The sequence below is a fragment of the Epinephelus fuscoguttatus genome, linkage group LG15 (assembly GCF_011397635.1).
Source record: "Epinephelus fuscoguttatus linkage group LG15, E.fuscoguttatus.final_Chr_v1".
Lineage (NCBI taxonomy): Eukaryota > Metazoa > Chordata > Actinopteri > Perciformes > Serranidae > Epinephelus > Epinephelus fuscoguttatus.
In genome coordinates this window covers 28,486,974-28,504,753 of record NC_064766.1, presented here as the reverse complement: position 1 = coordinate 28,504,753, position 17,780 = coordinate 28,486,974, and the positions used below count along the sequence as shown (strand labels likewise).

Sequence of the window (17,780 nt, the reverse complement as noted above, 5' to 3'; positions counted from 1 at the left end):
TAACCACTTTGGAAGTCACTCCTTAGATTTTTGCCGTGCAGGTCACAGACTCACAATCACGATACAAGGTGATACATCACATTGTTAACTGCTAAAATCTAAAGAAGACGGATGTTTCCTTTTGTAGCGCGCTAATTGGTGAAGTATTAACTTGTCACTCTGGATATAAATTCAAGGCTTCATCCCTCGCCCTAATTTGTTTCCACTCATGTTACCCGTGGGTCACATTATTGGACAGCATGACATATTCTTTCATTTTCATGCCGATGATACACAATTGTACCTCTCCTTTAACCCAAAGGACTTTTAGCAGCCTGTCTATTTTACATAATTGTCTTCTTGGCATCAGGGGGTGAATCGCCCAGAACCTCTAGTCGAAGATGAAGACAGCAATTTAAATCACAGCTCCAGACCCCAGGTTGTCTTTTTATACTGTATGCTGGGTCCTGCTCACATTTTAATGAGTATGTTGTTGGCTTTTCTGAAGATCAGACCTGTAATTTTAAAAGAGCTATCTAGGCCTTTGTCACACCCTGATCGCATAATGGTTTACCTGCAGGTTCGTCATCCTCACAGTATGTTATCCACATCTTGACTGATATGCTGCTGCTGCCAGACTCCAGTTCTCAGTTACAGTCTTTGTCACTTGTGCACTGGTTCACATTAGATTTGGTACTGGTTTTTAAATTACTGAAAAGGCTTGTATGGCAGAGCTCCAATGTTTTGACCTGTCTTTGTCACAAGAGTAACCTTAATGAAGTATTGGTTTGTGTGTGTTGGTGTAGTGAAGCGCTGTAATGGAGCAGAGTCCTCGTTAATCTTATGAGCAACACCTGTGTTTTTTCTACTGTGTAAAAATGACTGCTGAGAAAAAGATTTTCATGAGATGTTGTTAAAGGTTCTGTATGCAACAAACAGCTATTTGCTTTGTAAATATGTAGTTGAGTAATGGCGTCCTGAGCAGAGAATGAAATCATGTTACCTTTGTGTGTGTTATTATCCAAGCTTCTCTGTGGTTTATTGTAGTAGATGGTCTGACCACACATGCATGTAAGTGCGTGTGTGTATCCCACTGGCTAGCTCATTGCCAGCACTCTGCTCTGTGCTCATACGGCGGTTATCTCTGCTATCTGGATGGTGCTTTCATAGAATAGTAGCGCCCACCCTCCGGTTCTCCCCAGTTAACACCGTTAGCTCTGTCAGTCCTGCATAATATACCTTAAGAGCTTTTTAAACCTTTCTTTTATTAACAAAGACAAACAATTTCTTACGAGCTCAGTGATGGTAATAATAAGGCTGATTTGAAGTTTTTATCTAATTTTGTAGGAGTAGAAAGTTGGTCACTTGTGGATAACTACTCCATCTGTTTCCAATGTGATTAAATTCTAAGATTAAAATACTACACAACAGACATTGCGAGCCACCAGAGCCAACAATATGTGAAAATATTGCTTAAGAAAATGCAACTGATGTATCTTCCGTCTCCAAAAAAACAAAATACTGATCAGTAAACAGGGTTGGGTGTTGAATTTGGTACTTTTAAGAGTACCAACTGATTAACATCGCCACTATCGTGTACCGATTATCGAGTAGCTGAGGGCACACCTGGGTGAGAATGCAGAGTTCAGACAGGAGGTGGAAGTGCCGCAAAGTGCCCCCAAGCCTGCAAGCCAGTCACAGCACCCCAAGGCCGGCAACACAGCTCTACTGAGCCACCGTACAGGACAACTTCTGTGCCACAAAGCTGAGAAGCTACATTGACTTCTTAGCAAGCTAAAATGCTGATCTGCCACAGTAGTTTCAGCATCTTGTCTATTTTACTTTCTATATTATATTAGTAAGGGACTAATATCACTGCTGTATGAGCAAACACACACACATACACACACGCACACACACACATACACAACTTAAGCAGACAGGCAGAGTAACACGTTTTCATTATTCATGTGTTCATTTATGTTAATATATAAATCAGTTTGGTTTCATTTGACACTTTTTTGGAAGCCCTGATTCATTTTTAATGACATGAAAATGAGTTCAGTGGAACCAGATTGTGAGCAAAATGCAAATATTTTATGTGGCATAGATTATTTGCTAAAAAAGTTTATTAAAACTTCAATAAATACAAGCAGGCACACCAACTCAGGTCACAAACACAAAGTACTTACACAAATTTACAGACTAATCATCGGCCTCAGGAAAATATGTAAAGCTGATTCAGCCAGTTGGACTTAGTTTTGAGATTAAATCCTTGTTCTAAATCCGATTTTTGACATAGCAATTTTTCTACCCTTTAAAAAACAGCCGTGGATATTAAAACTGAAGTGTAAGCAATTGTAAAATCCAACAAGTATAAAAAAAATTGTAAGAAATTAAATGCTGTCAAGTACTGTTACTTACAGTAGGAATAGACAAATTTGTTTTGGCTCCTTCTGACAACGTGTTAGTTTGCAGAGCATCATTTTCTCATTAACTGTATTCATTTTGGCCGTCTCCATTATATCGGCAATTTAACATCCCGTGAAATACATGTTCCCTGACAGCTTGACATTTTCGGTCGATGCCGTTTATGCCGCTCAAGCTTTCTGTGGAGTACCATCTATTTAAGATGAATGTTATTATCGAACCATTTTTTTGCTGACTCTTCCACTTTGCTCTCAATCTGCCATGGCAACAGGCCAACTCCCCGGAGCAAAAATCTATGATGTTTACTTTGAGACGCGACCCCTTTCCCTCATGACGTATAGGCCAAGAGATTAGACTCCACTTCATCCACACACCACAACAGGGTGAAATTATAGTGTTCCCTCCGGTTTGGGCTGGTGAGAAACTAAGTGGCAGGAAAGAAAATGTGTGCGTAAAGTACAGATTTGCTGACACAGTAGGAAACCCCCTGAAATCTCTGTCATTACTATTTACATATACATTGGCACATCACATTCCTCCTCATCTCTCCCGCGTCTCTCCTATTGCTCTCGCTACCTTCCCTCCGCTCCGTGACTCTGTTACATTCTCCTGTAAAATGTAATCCAGAAAAATGAATTTGCCACAACAGATGGAGCGGAAAATGGATTTGCATCCAACCCCCAAACTGTTAAGTGGAAGCACCTTTTCCTGCTCCCCACCGCTAAGTCAAGGTTTATGTATAAAGGCTGCAGCAGTATATTATAATCACTGGTATTTTCAGACCAGATTCCCCTTCCTTTGGTCCCATCTAAGACCACATTTGCTCAGTTTGTGTATACGAATGTGTGCGTGCAGGCGGGATCAAGGCCGTGCTTATCGCTTTCCCTCCATACCACCTGCTGTGTTCATTACTATTTTGCGGTACTTACACACCACATAACACAGCCATATTGGGGAGCTTTTCATCTGGGTGACATCTCAAAGGGGCCGATGTGAGGGCCAGGCGTCTTAAAAAAAGATTTGGGATCAAACCTTGAGGCCCACTAGGCCTTGCAGCATCACTATTTCACAAGGAAGGGTGTGTGAAACGTGTTAAAAGGAAGTCAGAGAGAGGAAATAAAAGACTGTGCACATAACAATAGGATATGAAGATGAGGGAGGAGAGAAGTGGAAAGAAGCCATAGCGAGGGAGAACTTTGTCTTTGTATTTGTCAGTGGGGCTTGAGCATGCAAGAATTCCCATAGCTAGGAAGCTTTTTGTGCCCACTGTGTTCCACTATGTTCTGAGAGATATCAGCCAGCGCAGGGTCAGAGCGCTGCAGCTTTTTGTCTCCTGTGCAAGGAGATTTCCCAAATCCCTGAAATGAACACTTGTGCAGGGGATGAACTCCACAGATGATTCAAGACTCACAAGCACATCTACACACAGAAACACACACTCACGTTAGGCAAACACAATGCACTCAGTGTGTACTGTAGAACATTCTGCGGACACGACAGATTTCATCTTTTGTTGAGCTGGTACAGTTTGACACGTATCAGAAATTAGTTTTCTCTTGACTACACCCCAGGAGCTGCATACTGTGTTTTCGGGAGCAGCTCATGCTGACAGAGATCACTGTGTCCAGAAATGAGACTTAGACTGAAATATGAAGTGATAGCTGTGCTGCAAAGAAAATGCCAGCAGTGTGTATTGTTGGTTTTTACTTCATTAAACATAGTTTGATTCAGCCTCAGCTATCTGGTAGCTACTGCTGGGTTTGAGGAAATGACAGGGAGAAATAAAGGAAGAAACAAATAAGGCAAAATAAAAAAGCTTTTACCAGCAATGGCATGAAAGAAAAATGAGTGAATGAGAAAAAAAAATCCAAATGTAAATGTTTCCTATGCCCATGTTTTTTCACTGTTTGCTCATGTGGTGTTGATGTGAAATTAGGTGCAATCTCAGCCTTTGTCTCTCACTGTGAGAGTTGTTGTGCTGGCTGCCTCCCTATTAAGCACCCAGAATCCTCGGTGTCGCACCATTGATGAACCACATGCTGAGCAACATTTTCACCCTCTGTTGGGGAACAGACATGTTGAAGACCGTTGTGTTTCTTCTTTAGAGCTCACATGGTTCATTTCTCTTTTTCTCTGGGATAAAGATGAGGGATATTCAAGACGTCCGACTGATACACAAACTACTTTTCTCCTCAATATCATCTAAAAAAATCAAAGTGTTCAATATGCTGGCGCTTTTTAATTTTCACTTGATGTTTGTCTCTCCCCCACTCTTGCACTTGTCTTACCACTGTTTTTGTTTGTCTTTCTTAGTTTTCACTGGGTGACATTGGTGCTTACAAACTGAAAGTGTTGCCTTCATTTTTGGCACAAAAGCAGAATAAACAGTTTTTGGTGACACATTCGCACAAAGTGTGCCCAGTGAAGAAAGTCGAGAAACATTATGTAATTTCTGCATCTGTCCTTGTCTTTTTAGGGGAGATTTGTGCCTTTAAGATCTATGGTCAAGATGCTCCGTTCGAGGCAGTTGTGTTGAATCGCACATCAGGAGAAGGAGTCCTGCGGGCCAGTCACCCTGTGGACTGTGAGAGCCAGAAAGAGTACACCTTCATAATCCAGGCCTACGACTGTGGGGCCGGACCCAGCGGGGCCGACTGGAAAAAATCCCACAAGTGAGTCAACCAATGTCTGTTCATGTGTTGTTGGTGTTGTTGAACATGTTTTTTTATGTGCTGTGTTGCCCAAACAATGTCTTCTGGTCTCCACATTGCTGCCATACTAGCGATAGCCGTGGTCACGTTTTTGGGTTGTACATCCATCTGTAAATATGTACATACTTCTGTCCCATACTTGTGAATGTAATATCTCAAGAATGCCTTGAGGGAATTTGTTAATTAATGATCAACTGATTATATTTTGGTGGTCATAGTTCAAAGGTCAGGGTCACCTTGATGGAATTTCTTCAGATTTGGCAAAAACATCCACTTGGACTCACCAGTGAACTGATTAGAACTCGGTGGTCAAAGGTCAAGGTCACTGTGACCCTGCATCTGTCTCATTCTTTTGATATCTCAAAAGGACCTTGAGGGAAATTTCTCAGATTTGGCACAAACATCCCCTTGAACTTAAAGATGAACTCATTAGAATCTTGTGGTCAAAGATCACTGTGACTTCACAAAACACGTCTTTGGCCATAACTCAAGAATTCATATGCTAAGTATAACGATATTTCCACAAAAATGTCTAATAGAATAAAATGATAATGTGATGATATTTTAAATACAGAAAGTCAAAGGTCAGCTTCACTGTGACATCACAATGCTCTGCAAAAACACTTTTCTGGCTTTCATGTAATGTCATAATTCAGAAACAGAAGGAGAGACGTTTGGTCACAGACTAAACTGGTGACACTAATCTTAGGTGCTCGACTTGAAGCATTGCTGATTGTTTAGATCTTCTGTGCTGCTGGGTTTAAGATGTGTGTGAAGAATCCATGTTTTTACAGACATAGACCTAAACTGTAAATTGATGTGTTCACAGACATATAACTGTAAGGCGGTGTTTCTGATTTTGGTGTGAGTTGCCAAGTGTTGGAGATATCGGTGTCAGATGTCTGCCTTTTCTCAAATATAATGTAACTAGATGGCACTCAGCTTTTGGTGCTCAAAAGAAAAAATACATTTGAAAAACTCAACAGCAATGTCTCTTTCTAGAAATCATAACCCAGTGACTCAAGATAATCCATTGACCTTGTTGTGAGCAGTTTCATGTTGTAACTATTCTCTTTCTACCAAACTACACCCACCAACCGTATCACTGTGCAGAAGGAAGTGTGCATCTACTCATGAAAGAGAGGCTCGTGCTCTTGATAGGTAGGTTGAGATGTAACTCTAATGACATCCGTCTTTGCTGAGCTGTAACGTCAGCCAGCTCAGTGGTGCTGGGTCTCATGCACACTTCCTTCTGCGCGGTGGTATCATTGCAGGTTGTAGTTTGGTAGAAAGAAAATAATTCCTACATGAAACTGCTCACAACAAGATCTATAAATTATCTTGAGTAACCAGGTCATAATTTCTGGAAAGAGACATTGCTGTTGAGGTTTTCAAATGTATTTTTTGGCATTTTGAGCACCACAAGCTGAGTGCTATCTAGTTCCATTATATTGGAGAGATCGTAGACATATCTATGGTCGATGCCTCCAGCGCTCACTCCAAAACCGTCTAGACTGATAAATAGCACTGAGTTACATGGGTTGACAGACATAGTACATTGGTGATGATGTACTGTTAGTTGTTACCCTTTTTCTTTTTCTAACAAGTGACTTAACTATTTCATTTATAGCAGTTTGCGTTCGAAAAATATTTGTGTTCGAAAAATATGACCAAGTATTTGTTGGTTTAGTGAATCATTTAATTTATTAATCAAAGTAAAGTAATTAAATGTACAAGCAACATGTAACATGTAACCGACTCTTTAGCCACTGACTGTCTGACATGTTTGTGTCTCTAAAACTTTTTTTTATGCCACATTTAAACTCTGTTATGACAATGGTAATTGTCAGACCCTTTATTAAAGCTGTCAAACACTGCTGATTATTATATATCTTAGCATGATTCACTTGCTTGGCTGTCAATGCAATTGTGATGTAAAGTGGGCGGACAAAGCTACAGAAACATGACATACAAACAAATATTAACTTCAGAGTGTACAAATGAAAGTTTACAAAGGCAGCTACACAAATGAGTCACATAAGTTCTCAAAGAGCCCTGACACCATTTGAAAAGAAAACGGAGGACAACTTTTATAAGTTGAGCCTCAACAGCACAAACACAAAGACAGCAGGATATTTATAACTATTTTTTTTATCACTAGAAATTAGCTACAGCTTTGAAAATGAGTTGAACTGGGGTGTTGGTGGCTTAGTGGTAGAGCAGGCGCCCCATGTACCAGGCTGTTGCCGCAGCGGCCCGGGTTCTACTCCAGTCTGTGGCCCTTTGCTGCATGTCACTCCCTCTCTCTCTCCCCCCTTCACACTCATCTGTCCTATCAATTAAAGGCTTAAAAATGCCCAAAAAATATCTTTTAAAAAAGAAAATGAGTTGAATTAATAGCTGACAGTTTTAATTAACATTGCAATTACAGTAGAGTACACCACTGTGCTAGTCTGAATTACTCTGACGCTCTTGTATTTCCTACCCACTGTTATACAAATGAATATTTAAAAAACAGAAATCAGATTTACAAAAACTGTTGCTTGCTCAAGGTTTTGTGTCATTTTCAAGCACGACTCTGGTGGATCTGAACTTGTTGACCCAACTCCAAAAGTAATTTGTCCACCTGTGGTTTCAAGACCCTGCTAAATAGAACTGGGCTGGAGTGTGCTTTGGAAACTGTTTTTTTTTTTCTGAGTGCTTTTTTGTTTGTTTGTGTTCATAGGACCCAAATAACCCAATCGTGCTGCAAGAATTGAGTCACATTTTTTGTGTCTGTAGATAGAGAAGATGCAATCATAGTCCAATACATGACAAGCAAACACACTGTAACTTGTTAAGATTACTATATAACTATATCTCTCATTGTATATACTGTACAGTGTGTGCAATTTTATGTTCTCTTATCTGACCAACAGATGATGCCGTTAGAACAGCTCCTCACACAGCCCTTACACTCGTCAAGTGCTGCCTGTAGCACCACTAGGAAACCTCACACTACAGCATGTCAACAGAAAACCACACACAGTTATTACTACTATAAGATCTGTGCTTTTTCCACTTATGCATTGTGTTAAAATCATGTGAGCACACCCACTAATTAAACTTGATTTCTCACCTGAACTGCCATTCTCCAGTTCTGTGGCTCACCAGGCATTACCTTTTTTGCCATTGTCTTATAATGACAGGATTGTGGGTCGTATAGCTCGAGATATTTCTCAGCCTTTATAATTAGTCTCTTCTCATCTATTCTTTGACACATGACATGAGAGAAAGGGACAGCGAGAGATGAGAGTTATCTTAAGTGGGGAGCGGGAGCAGAGAGGAAGCGCTGCTACGGAACCTGGGATTTGCAAGCTGTGAGCGAATGGGGAAAATTTTCGTTTTTCTCAGGAGCGGCAAAGCTGGAAATAGGACAGTGACGTGAAGTGTCGCCGAGCGGCATGTCGACAAGAGCCACCAACCGGGAAGCAGCTACCGGCACATAGTTGCACATAGGAAAAACTAGGGGTGGCTGTACTGACACGTGGTGTTTGGCCAAGGTATATTTTGGCCTTTGCAAATCTAGTCTAGTCTAGTCTATTTTAGCTCAGCATTTAACACCATTATCCTGCACAAACTGATCCAAAAACTAAGCAACATGTGTTTGAACAGTTCACTGTGCTGGTGGATACTGGACTCTTCTAGGCAACAGACCACAAAATGTCAGGATTGAAGGTCTCAACTCTGGTCTCTTCCACAAGAGCACTGCAGGCGTGTGTGTCCTCAGCCCCCTCCTCTACTCCCTCTTTACAACGACGGTTCCTCCATTCACCCCTCCAACACCATCGTCAAATGGACACCACTATAGTAGGACTGATAACAAATCATAATGAAACGGCCTACAGGGAGGAAGTTCAACATCTAACTGAGCAGAGTTCTCATAACAACCTTGAACTCATCACAACAAAACTAATGAGATGATAATAGACTTGAGAAGATCAAGGCGAAGTGAGCACTTGAGAGGAGGTAGAGAGGGTGGAGAACTTCACATTCCTGCGAGTCTACACCTCAGTAAACCTCACCTGGTCTGTAAACATCTCTCACAGGGTGAGGAAGGCCCAGCCGAAACTATATTACCTCAGGATAACATTTCCACCTTCCACAGCAGCTACTGGTGAATTTTTACCTGACCACCATTGAGAGCCTCCTATCCTACTGCTGCTCAGTGTAGTATGGCAACTGCTAAAGGACAGTTGCGCTGGTCGACTACAAAGAAAGCCAGCTGTATCATAAAATACCCATACCACCCTGGACATGGTCTGTTTGTCCCCCTACTCTCCAGAAGAAGGTACAGGACAATGAAAAGCAGAATGAACAAACTAAAACAGCTTCTTTCCAAGAGCTTTTAACTGTTTTCACTCCCAGCCCAGTCACCAGAACAAAATGTTCGCATTGTACGTTTCTGCAAACCATGAATATTACAACATTTCTAAGTGACGAGATAACTTTGTCAGTGGGAGGTGGAGGGATGGTGGATGGCATGTCACCTTGGTGAGACGCCTGCCAAGCTTCAGACCACTATTTGAGACCAACAAACAAAAACACGGGTTGTTTTGGCGATACTTCACAGTGTTTTACATCAGTGTGGCACCAAACCTGGTTGGAAGACAGTTCTGCATTCGAGCCCATTTCCCAGCCTCGACCCTTCTCTGTGGAGTTTGCATGTTCCTCCCATGTCAGTGTGTGTTTTCTCCGACCTCCTCGCAGTCCAAAGACATGCTGAATGTGAGCATGAATGGTTTCCTTTGTCTCTGTGTCAGCCTTGTGTTAGTCTGGTGACTTGTCCGGTGTAGAGTGTACCCTACTTCTTGACGAGTGTCAGCAGAGATAGGCTCCAGCCCCTGCTGGACGTCGCAGCGTGTGAGCCACCAAACATGGGCATTTTAAGCCAGAACCTCTTTTCCAAACCATGACCAAGTGGTTTTTGTGCCTAAACCTAACCACAGCTTCACCACAGCTTTATTGAGAAAAGTGACGTTTCAGCATATACAAGTTTTTTGCACATACCACCCCATGTCTCTTTGTTTCATTCTTAACACCTGACTTTGTGTATATTTTACTTGTCTGTATATTTTCATATTTTTGCTTTTTTCTTTATTTTTGTTTGTTATTTGTTTGTTATTTGTTGACCCTTTATGCTGCACAACACGCAAGAGCTGCTAAGCGTATTTTCATTGTTCTGAGCACAATGCCAAAAAAATCAATTCTATTTTCTCCCTTTCAATTAATTTCTAAATAAAAATACCAACATGGTAATGGTTTTCAGGTGTTCACTACAAAAATAAACTTTGTTTACACTCACAGTTCAAAGTTATGAAGAAAAATAACCTTAGACTTTAATTAGATATTGTCTTCACTGTTTCTATGCTCTCTTCTTTCTTTATATAATTTTTTTCTTTTTCCCAAGATCTATCGGTACGGCAGCAGTGACAGCTGAGACTTGAAGTTCTGCTCTCAGGATATGTCCCCCTAATGGCCCATCAGTATGTCCGCATGTGTGTGTGCGGCAGTGCTATGTGAATGAGATTGACAGTCAGGCAGAACGGCATGGACAGCAGCAAATCAAACCCTCTGGTCCTTTATTCAGAGACAAGGAGCTGCTAAAATAAGCTGCTGCAGGCCTGGTACCAAAAGGAAGGAGAGAGAGGGAGAAGTTTATCAGCTCAGGGATCTGTGATGAATTTCACCAGTGGATGATGAATGACACACAGTGTGTGTGTGTGTGTGTGTGTGTGTGTGTGTGTGTGTGTGTGTGTGTGTGTGTGTGAATGTGACATTATCACTGCATGACATTCTAAATAGGCCTCATTAAGCTAATGTCATTAATTAGCCAGATGTGATTCTTCAGATACACCGCAAGTTGTTGTCACAGAAGGTCACTGGTGAAGAAAATTTCATGATATGATCTGGATTATTGCGTCATTTATATACCTTAGTGCACAAATGTTATCAGAGTGCATAGTTAATAATAGCAGTCCCTTCCAGCAGATGAGATTGTTTATGTGTGTGTTTGCATCAGACTAAGTGGGAAGACGGGGAAAAAAAGGTAGAAAAACAAGAACCATGAAAAACAATCTGGCTTCGCAAGATCTGCCTGGGATGTGTCAGCAGACAAGGCTGTTAAATAAAAGTTCGATTGACATTAGATGATAATTGGAGCCCATTTCACACAGAAATACAGATAAACAAAACCTTATGTGAAGTACCTTTAAATCAACACTTCTCAACCCTGTTTTTCTCGAATTAATCTATTTTCTGTATAAGCAGAGGAATTGTTTTCCTCTCCCTCTCCTCTGCTTTTAACTGTCCTTAAGATAAACAGTGAAATACTTTAGGTCTTAATTAATTTTAATCATCTCTAATGACTTAAAGAGATGTTTCCCTCTCTTCTCTCTCCCTGCCTCCATCCATCTTTTCTCTCCCTGTGTCCTTTCTTTACCTTTTCCCCATCAATTATTTCCACTCCACTTTCTCTGCATGCTTCCTACTGTGCACCCTCTCTTTTCTCCCTGTGTCCTCTTTCTTTCATCCCTTCCTCCACTCAGGGCGGTGGTTCACATCCAGGTGGATGACGTCAATGAGTTCTGCCCCGTGTTTCGGGAGCCGCTTTACAAGGCATCAGTAACAGAGGGCAAAATCTACGACAGCATTTTGCAGGTATTTAGATGTTATATTTTAAAGTTAGTATGATTTATTTGGCTCTGTGACATTTTGCATTGTTGTTTCATTGTTAAAATCAACCTGACAAATGAATGCATAGCCAAAAGAACCTATTGTGCTCCTCTGTATTTTCTGTCTAATATATAATGTTAAAATGAAGGATTAACAAATTTTAAAATTGAATTAAATGTGGAGTAATTCCTGTGAGCAAAAATCTCAGGTTTCCTGCTGTTCTGAACACTCTGTTTCCTATAGTTTTTTTTAGTCTACTTTGACTACAGTATGATGTCATTGTGTGCTGAATTTCTTTATATGGTCATCTGCTCCAGGCACGCTTCTGCACATGTTTACATTACTTAGCCTAAATGAAGCTACATGCTAACGTCAGGGATACGTTTAAACTACACCACAGATGTTGTAAATTTATTCCCGATACTGGATCATATTTCTGCTGGAACATGTCAGTTTGTGTTTAGATGCTTTTATTGGTGATTTTTCACGGTAGACAGTGCTGCTATACTCTGTTCCAGTCTTTTTACGGCTGAAATGACAACGCAGAGACACAAAGATGTGGGAGACCTGGAAACGCTGACCAATTAAAGCAGACTACGCTTTTTTAGGCAACCTCGCCTCACTCCCAACTCCTCAAATATCAATGCTTGGTCAATGGCCTGTCAGTGTTAGACAATGACACAGAGAGGCACCCTGTTGCTGCAGTATGAGATGACCTGGGCGGCAGCATTTGTTGATGCTCTGGGCAACTGCCCAAGTATAAAGAAGTCTGCATAGGGTGAGTGGGAGGGGAGGTAAATGGGTCAAACAAACTCTGGACTTTCAGCCCAGAGCTCACTGTTCATGCCCAGTGGGAAACCAAGAGTCAATTGAGTTGTTTTAATATGGATGTAGTGTGTTAGTATGGTCACCATACTATGCTAATGATAAATGTCACGTGACGTTCATGTTATATTATGTCATTAACAAGCCTACTTACTTTAAGTAAAATAAGTACTTTAAGTTTAAGAAGTCTCTTACCTACATTCTAAGTTTATTTTGAACAAGACTGTAAGTATGTAAAGAGCAGAAACTGTACATTTCTTGTGAAAGGATAATTTTTTGTGTAAAGATACGATGCATGTAACAAGTCTATACTGACATGCTGTCCCTGAACATCCAAAAGTAATGCAGAAGGGGTACCTAGCACATTAAGATGTGACACATCACTGACCAAGCGTCTATATTTAAAAATTTGGGAGTGGGACTGTGTCGTTTCGGGAGTGGGGCTTAAAGACACAGGTGCTAAATGGAGCATCTGAGACAGAGTATGAATACAGGTGTTCCAGCAGACAGTATGAGCATATATGAGCATTTAAACATGTACTAGTACAAGTATAAATACAAGTATGAATCTGAAAATGAGCGTAATAGGTTCCCTTTAATGATGCCATGAAAAAAATCATTTGGTTAGAAATTTAGGATACTATGAATTGAATCTGGCTTGGCTGAATGAGAGACTGGGTCGCAGTTATACTGTAAAAGCTGATGTGATTAGGTGTGAAGTATGTGTCTGAGAAACAGGGAGAAACTGGGATAGCACAGCGAGGGTCAGTCTGCATGCCTGGAGGCTTTATTCTTGGGAAGTTTCCAATAAATTGAATTATATTGAAGCACCATTATCCGTGTGACACACACACATAAAATTGTACAGTAGGTCATCCTCAAGAATGAACTTCTAAATGCTGCTTTTAAGCCAACTTGGATAAGAAGTCTTTAAAGTGCTAAGAAAAAATCTAACTTTGAACATGAGCAGCTACTTAATGGACCTTGTGTTGAGATTGCATTTTCATCTGAACCAGAGGTCATTTTAGGGATCATTTACTTTACATTTGGGTTAAATTTCATTTGAACCTTACCAGACACATGGTAAGTGTCAAATACACATATAAAGATGATGCTCTTGTTTCGCTTGAGCACTAACAACACAGTAAACGTCTTGATGAAAGCATAAAGCCAATATGTGGCTAAATTCGCATATATTATCTCGACAACCTCAGTCATCTAACCCTCCTATGGAGAAGGTGATTTGTTCATTTTGTTACAGGACGAGTGTCTAATGTCTGCTTGCATTATGATTCAGTGATTGTGACGAATTGACTGATTTGAACTATTTTATTTTCTGTGCCTTTAGTTCAGATTTGAGTGGGTATGTTGGCTCAAAAGATGTTCTGTGCTTTATCTAGTAATGGGACTTTTAATAATCTCCACAGTCTTAGGAACGTATGATGAGATATGCTGGTTTTGAACTGGTCATGGGAAGACTGAACATCTAAGAGTCTGTCCATTCTTGATTGAAATCTCAGTTTTCGCTGTCTACCCATCTTCCGTTAGAGCATGGCATGTGAAAATGTCTGACTGATTTATTCCTCCAACTGTTGTCTCTCGTCTCGTCTCACCAATGTGTATGTATCTCACTCACTAGTGTCGCAATATCAGAATCATGGATGGATTATTGAACGGATGTACCAGGCACAGGCCCAGGGGCCTAAAGTGTGTGTGGGGGGGGCCACTGGCCTTCACCTGCAAAATGTCACTCGAAGAGCCACATACCAACCAAAAAACAACCATAAGAGATGCGAAACAGCTGCAAGGAGATACAAAATGATCACAAAGAGACTCAAAATTATTATGAGACACATAATATATTCTATGATATATGTCTTATGATTGCTATTTGTGTTGATTAATGTATGTTTTCAAATTCGTTCATTTGTGTGGTCTGTAAGGTTTAATATATGTTCTTAAATGTGGACCGCAGGAAGACTAGCTGTCCTCTTGGCCCAGCTAATAGGGATTGTAACAAATGAATTAACAAACAAACAAAATGACCACAAAGAGACACAAACAACTACAAAGAGGCACAAAGTACTTAAAAAAAAAAAAAAAAGGTGCAAAACAACAACGGACATCAAAAAACTGCAGAGACACAAATCAAAGAGATGTATAACATCTACAAAGAGACACCAAACCACAGGTAGATGGGTAACGACTACTAAGCGATGCAAAAAAAAAAAGCAGCTAAAAAGCTATAAAGTCAGTCTTTCTTGCCCCTGTGTAGCAGAGGGGGTGGGGCCTTACACCTGGGCCACACTGCCACAGCACATGAGACAACCCTGCTGAACTGCTGTGGCTTTCACCTGTGCAATGCTCACACTGACAGTGTTGCTGCTGTGGTGCTGTTGGAGAGCTGCCTGCTGCAATGAGAACTGTATTTACACAATGAAAGGCCAATATTCCACTAATTTATTGAGCTGTGCAAGCTAAAGCAATGTCAACAAAACGGTCCAGCAAATATTTCACAATAAAAAGCCCTGTGTTAACAAATGAAGGGATTCTGTCCACAGAAGGGTTGTCAAAGGGCTTCTGTTTAAAAACGTTAGATGTAAATATTTATATTTTTTTCATGTTTGTGAGTGATCTAGAACTGCAGTGAAAGGGGGTACGATGTCAATATGATTATCAAAAGACCATTTTCATTTTATTTATATTTCTATTTTGCTGAAAAACGTGTACGTCACACTGAATAAATAGATGAGACTCCTATTCTCTAGATCGGTGGTTCCCAACCGCTGTGCCGTGGTCCAAAAGTGGGTTGCGGATACATTCTGAATGGACCACAAGTGACTGGCACACATGTCAAGTTTGTAAGAAACAAATTTTATTTTCAAAAAACAATAAATTTCTGGCACAGAGCTTTTCTTCTGAAGTGCCATTTGACTGGGCACTTGATGAGACTAATGGACAGCTATTTGACAGAGAAAACAATATAGCTTGATGACGTTGCCAAACGCAAGTGGACCTTGAACTAATGACAAAGGAGCAATCTGGACCCCGTGGCTGGACCAGTTGGAAACCATCCCTCTAGATGTTCTGCAGCTGGGCAGCAGCCAAGGTGCACCTGAGCAGTGCTGCTTATGTGGGCAGTGTGGGCACCTGTTAACATGGGCACCAAAAAAAGGAACCAAGATGTTAAACGATGCACACACACTGCCCATGCAGGTGGTGTGGCCCTGGTGTTACGTCTGTGCCCAGGGGCTCATTGTCACATAATCTGCCCATGATCAGAATGCAAAGATTATATTGGCTGAGTTACATCACATGAGATAAATAACATATGGAACAGGTCTATGAGTTTCCTGGTTGCTAAATCAGTGCCACAAATGCTATAACTCTCAATACTCTGTCGATTATAGGTCAGTGTCCGGATAAGACCATTTCGGTCATTTTGCTAACAAGGGGATGGCAACCCTCCTCAAATCGCTCACTGCTCATATGAACATGAAGAAGTGTCTGCTAAAGATAGACATGATAGACCAATACTCATACAGCTGGCTGTGGAGATAATTTGTGGAACAAACAATGAGTAGAAACCACCTTTGTGTAAAGAAATAGTACTATCAAGGATAGATTTAAGTGTAGGTTTGTAAAGTGTTGGAAAATGAAAGCTTTTGTTCATTCACAAATTGCTTTAAAACTTTGTTTTTGTCTGTATGTACAGTAGGCACGTCACAGTCTTCTTTTTATGGATGTACAGCAAACAATAGGTCAATGTGAATACACTTAAAGAAATACAGTATGAAAATGTAAAAGCGAGCAGACAACTGTGGCTGATTCTTCTTTTTATTGCAATAATGTTGTAATCTGTGAAGTAGCTTTTTCTTCAGTGCATAGCTTAGATGTTATTTGACAGAGATCCATCTTCAGTTTCAACAGATTTTAGTATGTTCGTCTGTGGCTTTACACTAGTCCTAGTCGACTGGTGGAGTATATTTTATTCCTCATTGAGAGCTATCTGGAGCGTTTCTGCCTATATAAAATTTCAGCTTTGGGATTTGCGCTGCTTTCTTTTCCCTGAGCTTCCACATCCACGCTGTGCTGATCCAAGTGCAGCATCATCCAAACTGAAGTAAGACTGGAGGGCTTTTTGTGTGTGTGTGTGTGTGTGTGTGTGTGTGTGTGTGTGTGTGTGTGTGTGTGTGTGTGTGTGTGAGAGAGAGAGAGAGAGAGTATGTGTGTTGAATTCTAGCAATAGATCAGACAGAAGACAAAAGTCACTTTCTTAACTGTATCTCTTTTCGTTCTCTCTGAGGGTGATATTTATTATTTTGTCTCATTGCTTTCTGACTTTAACCTTCTGGTCCTTTTCTTACTGTATTTTACAGTAGTCTGGCTCATTTGATTTGATCTCCTCCCAGGCACAATAATATTGTTTGGGAGAAACTCGAAGACACGGGGCATTGTTTAGACCTACTTTATAGAACAAGGCAATTTTGTGCAGTGAGGGAAAAAATATAGATAGAATATGGAAGTAAATTGACTGTTCTGCAGCAGTATGTATCTCTTATTGAAGTCAATTGAAACCAAAACAGACAGCGAATTAAGAATAAATGGGTACATTTAGAAACACAACTTGCTTAGAAAAACAAACTGAAGTAAACCAGGGTTCCACCTGGACCTTTATGCTCTGCCATTTCTCCTCTCATCATCACGCTGTAACCTGTGACAGGTTGTTATGATACCACAACTATTGCACATTCACATATATGTAGTTGTTTGTCAAGCCGCGAGCGTCACGTAGGTTTACATTACCAAAGCTTTATGACAAAATCACTTGACGACATTGACTCCAGTCTGCGTATGGCGAGAGAGGAGAGGGAGAGATGCTGTGCTGCTGCCAGAGGAGCCGCTGAATGAGTTCCCTCTGAGTGGTAACTTGCTAAAAGAGTCCAGGGCTGTTCATAAAGCATTCAGGACGCCACAGTTTATTCCACACTACTGAAGCTGCTCCTCTTCTTGGAACCACCGTGGAGTTGGTAATAATTTAGCTTTCAGTCATGCTTGTTGTTGCCATGGGTAACAGTATGACATCAATATGTCAAGTCGAGAAATTGCGGGTATCACCAT

The 17,780-nt window shown here is 40.7% G+C and overlaps 1 protein-coding gene across 1 annotated transcript in view; it reads left to right on the top strand.

The window, feature by feature from the left end:
* The window catches only part of clstn2a (calsyntenin 2a), a 230,103-nt gene that overhangs the window by 144,153 nt on the left and 68,170 nt on the right, over nt 1-17,780 (top strand). Inside the window, exons 3-4 of the mRNA XM_049598117.1 lie at nt 4,886-5,081; nt 11,708-11,819. Coding sequence (XP_049454074.1) covers nt 4,886-5,081; nt 11,708-11,819 — 308 coding nt within the window. The remainder of the gene's footprint in view (nt 1-4,885; nt 5,082-11,707; nt 11,820-17,780) is intronic.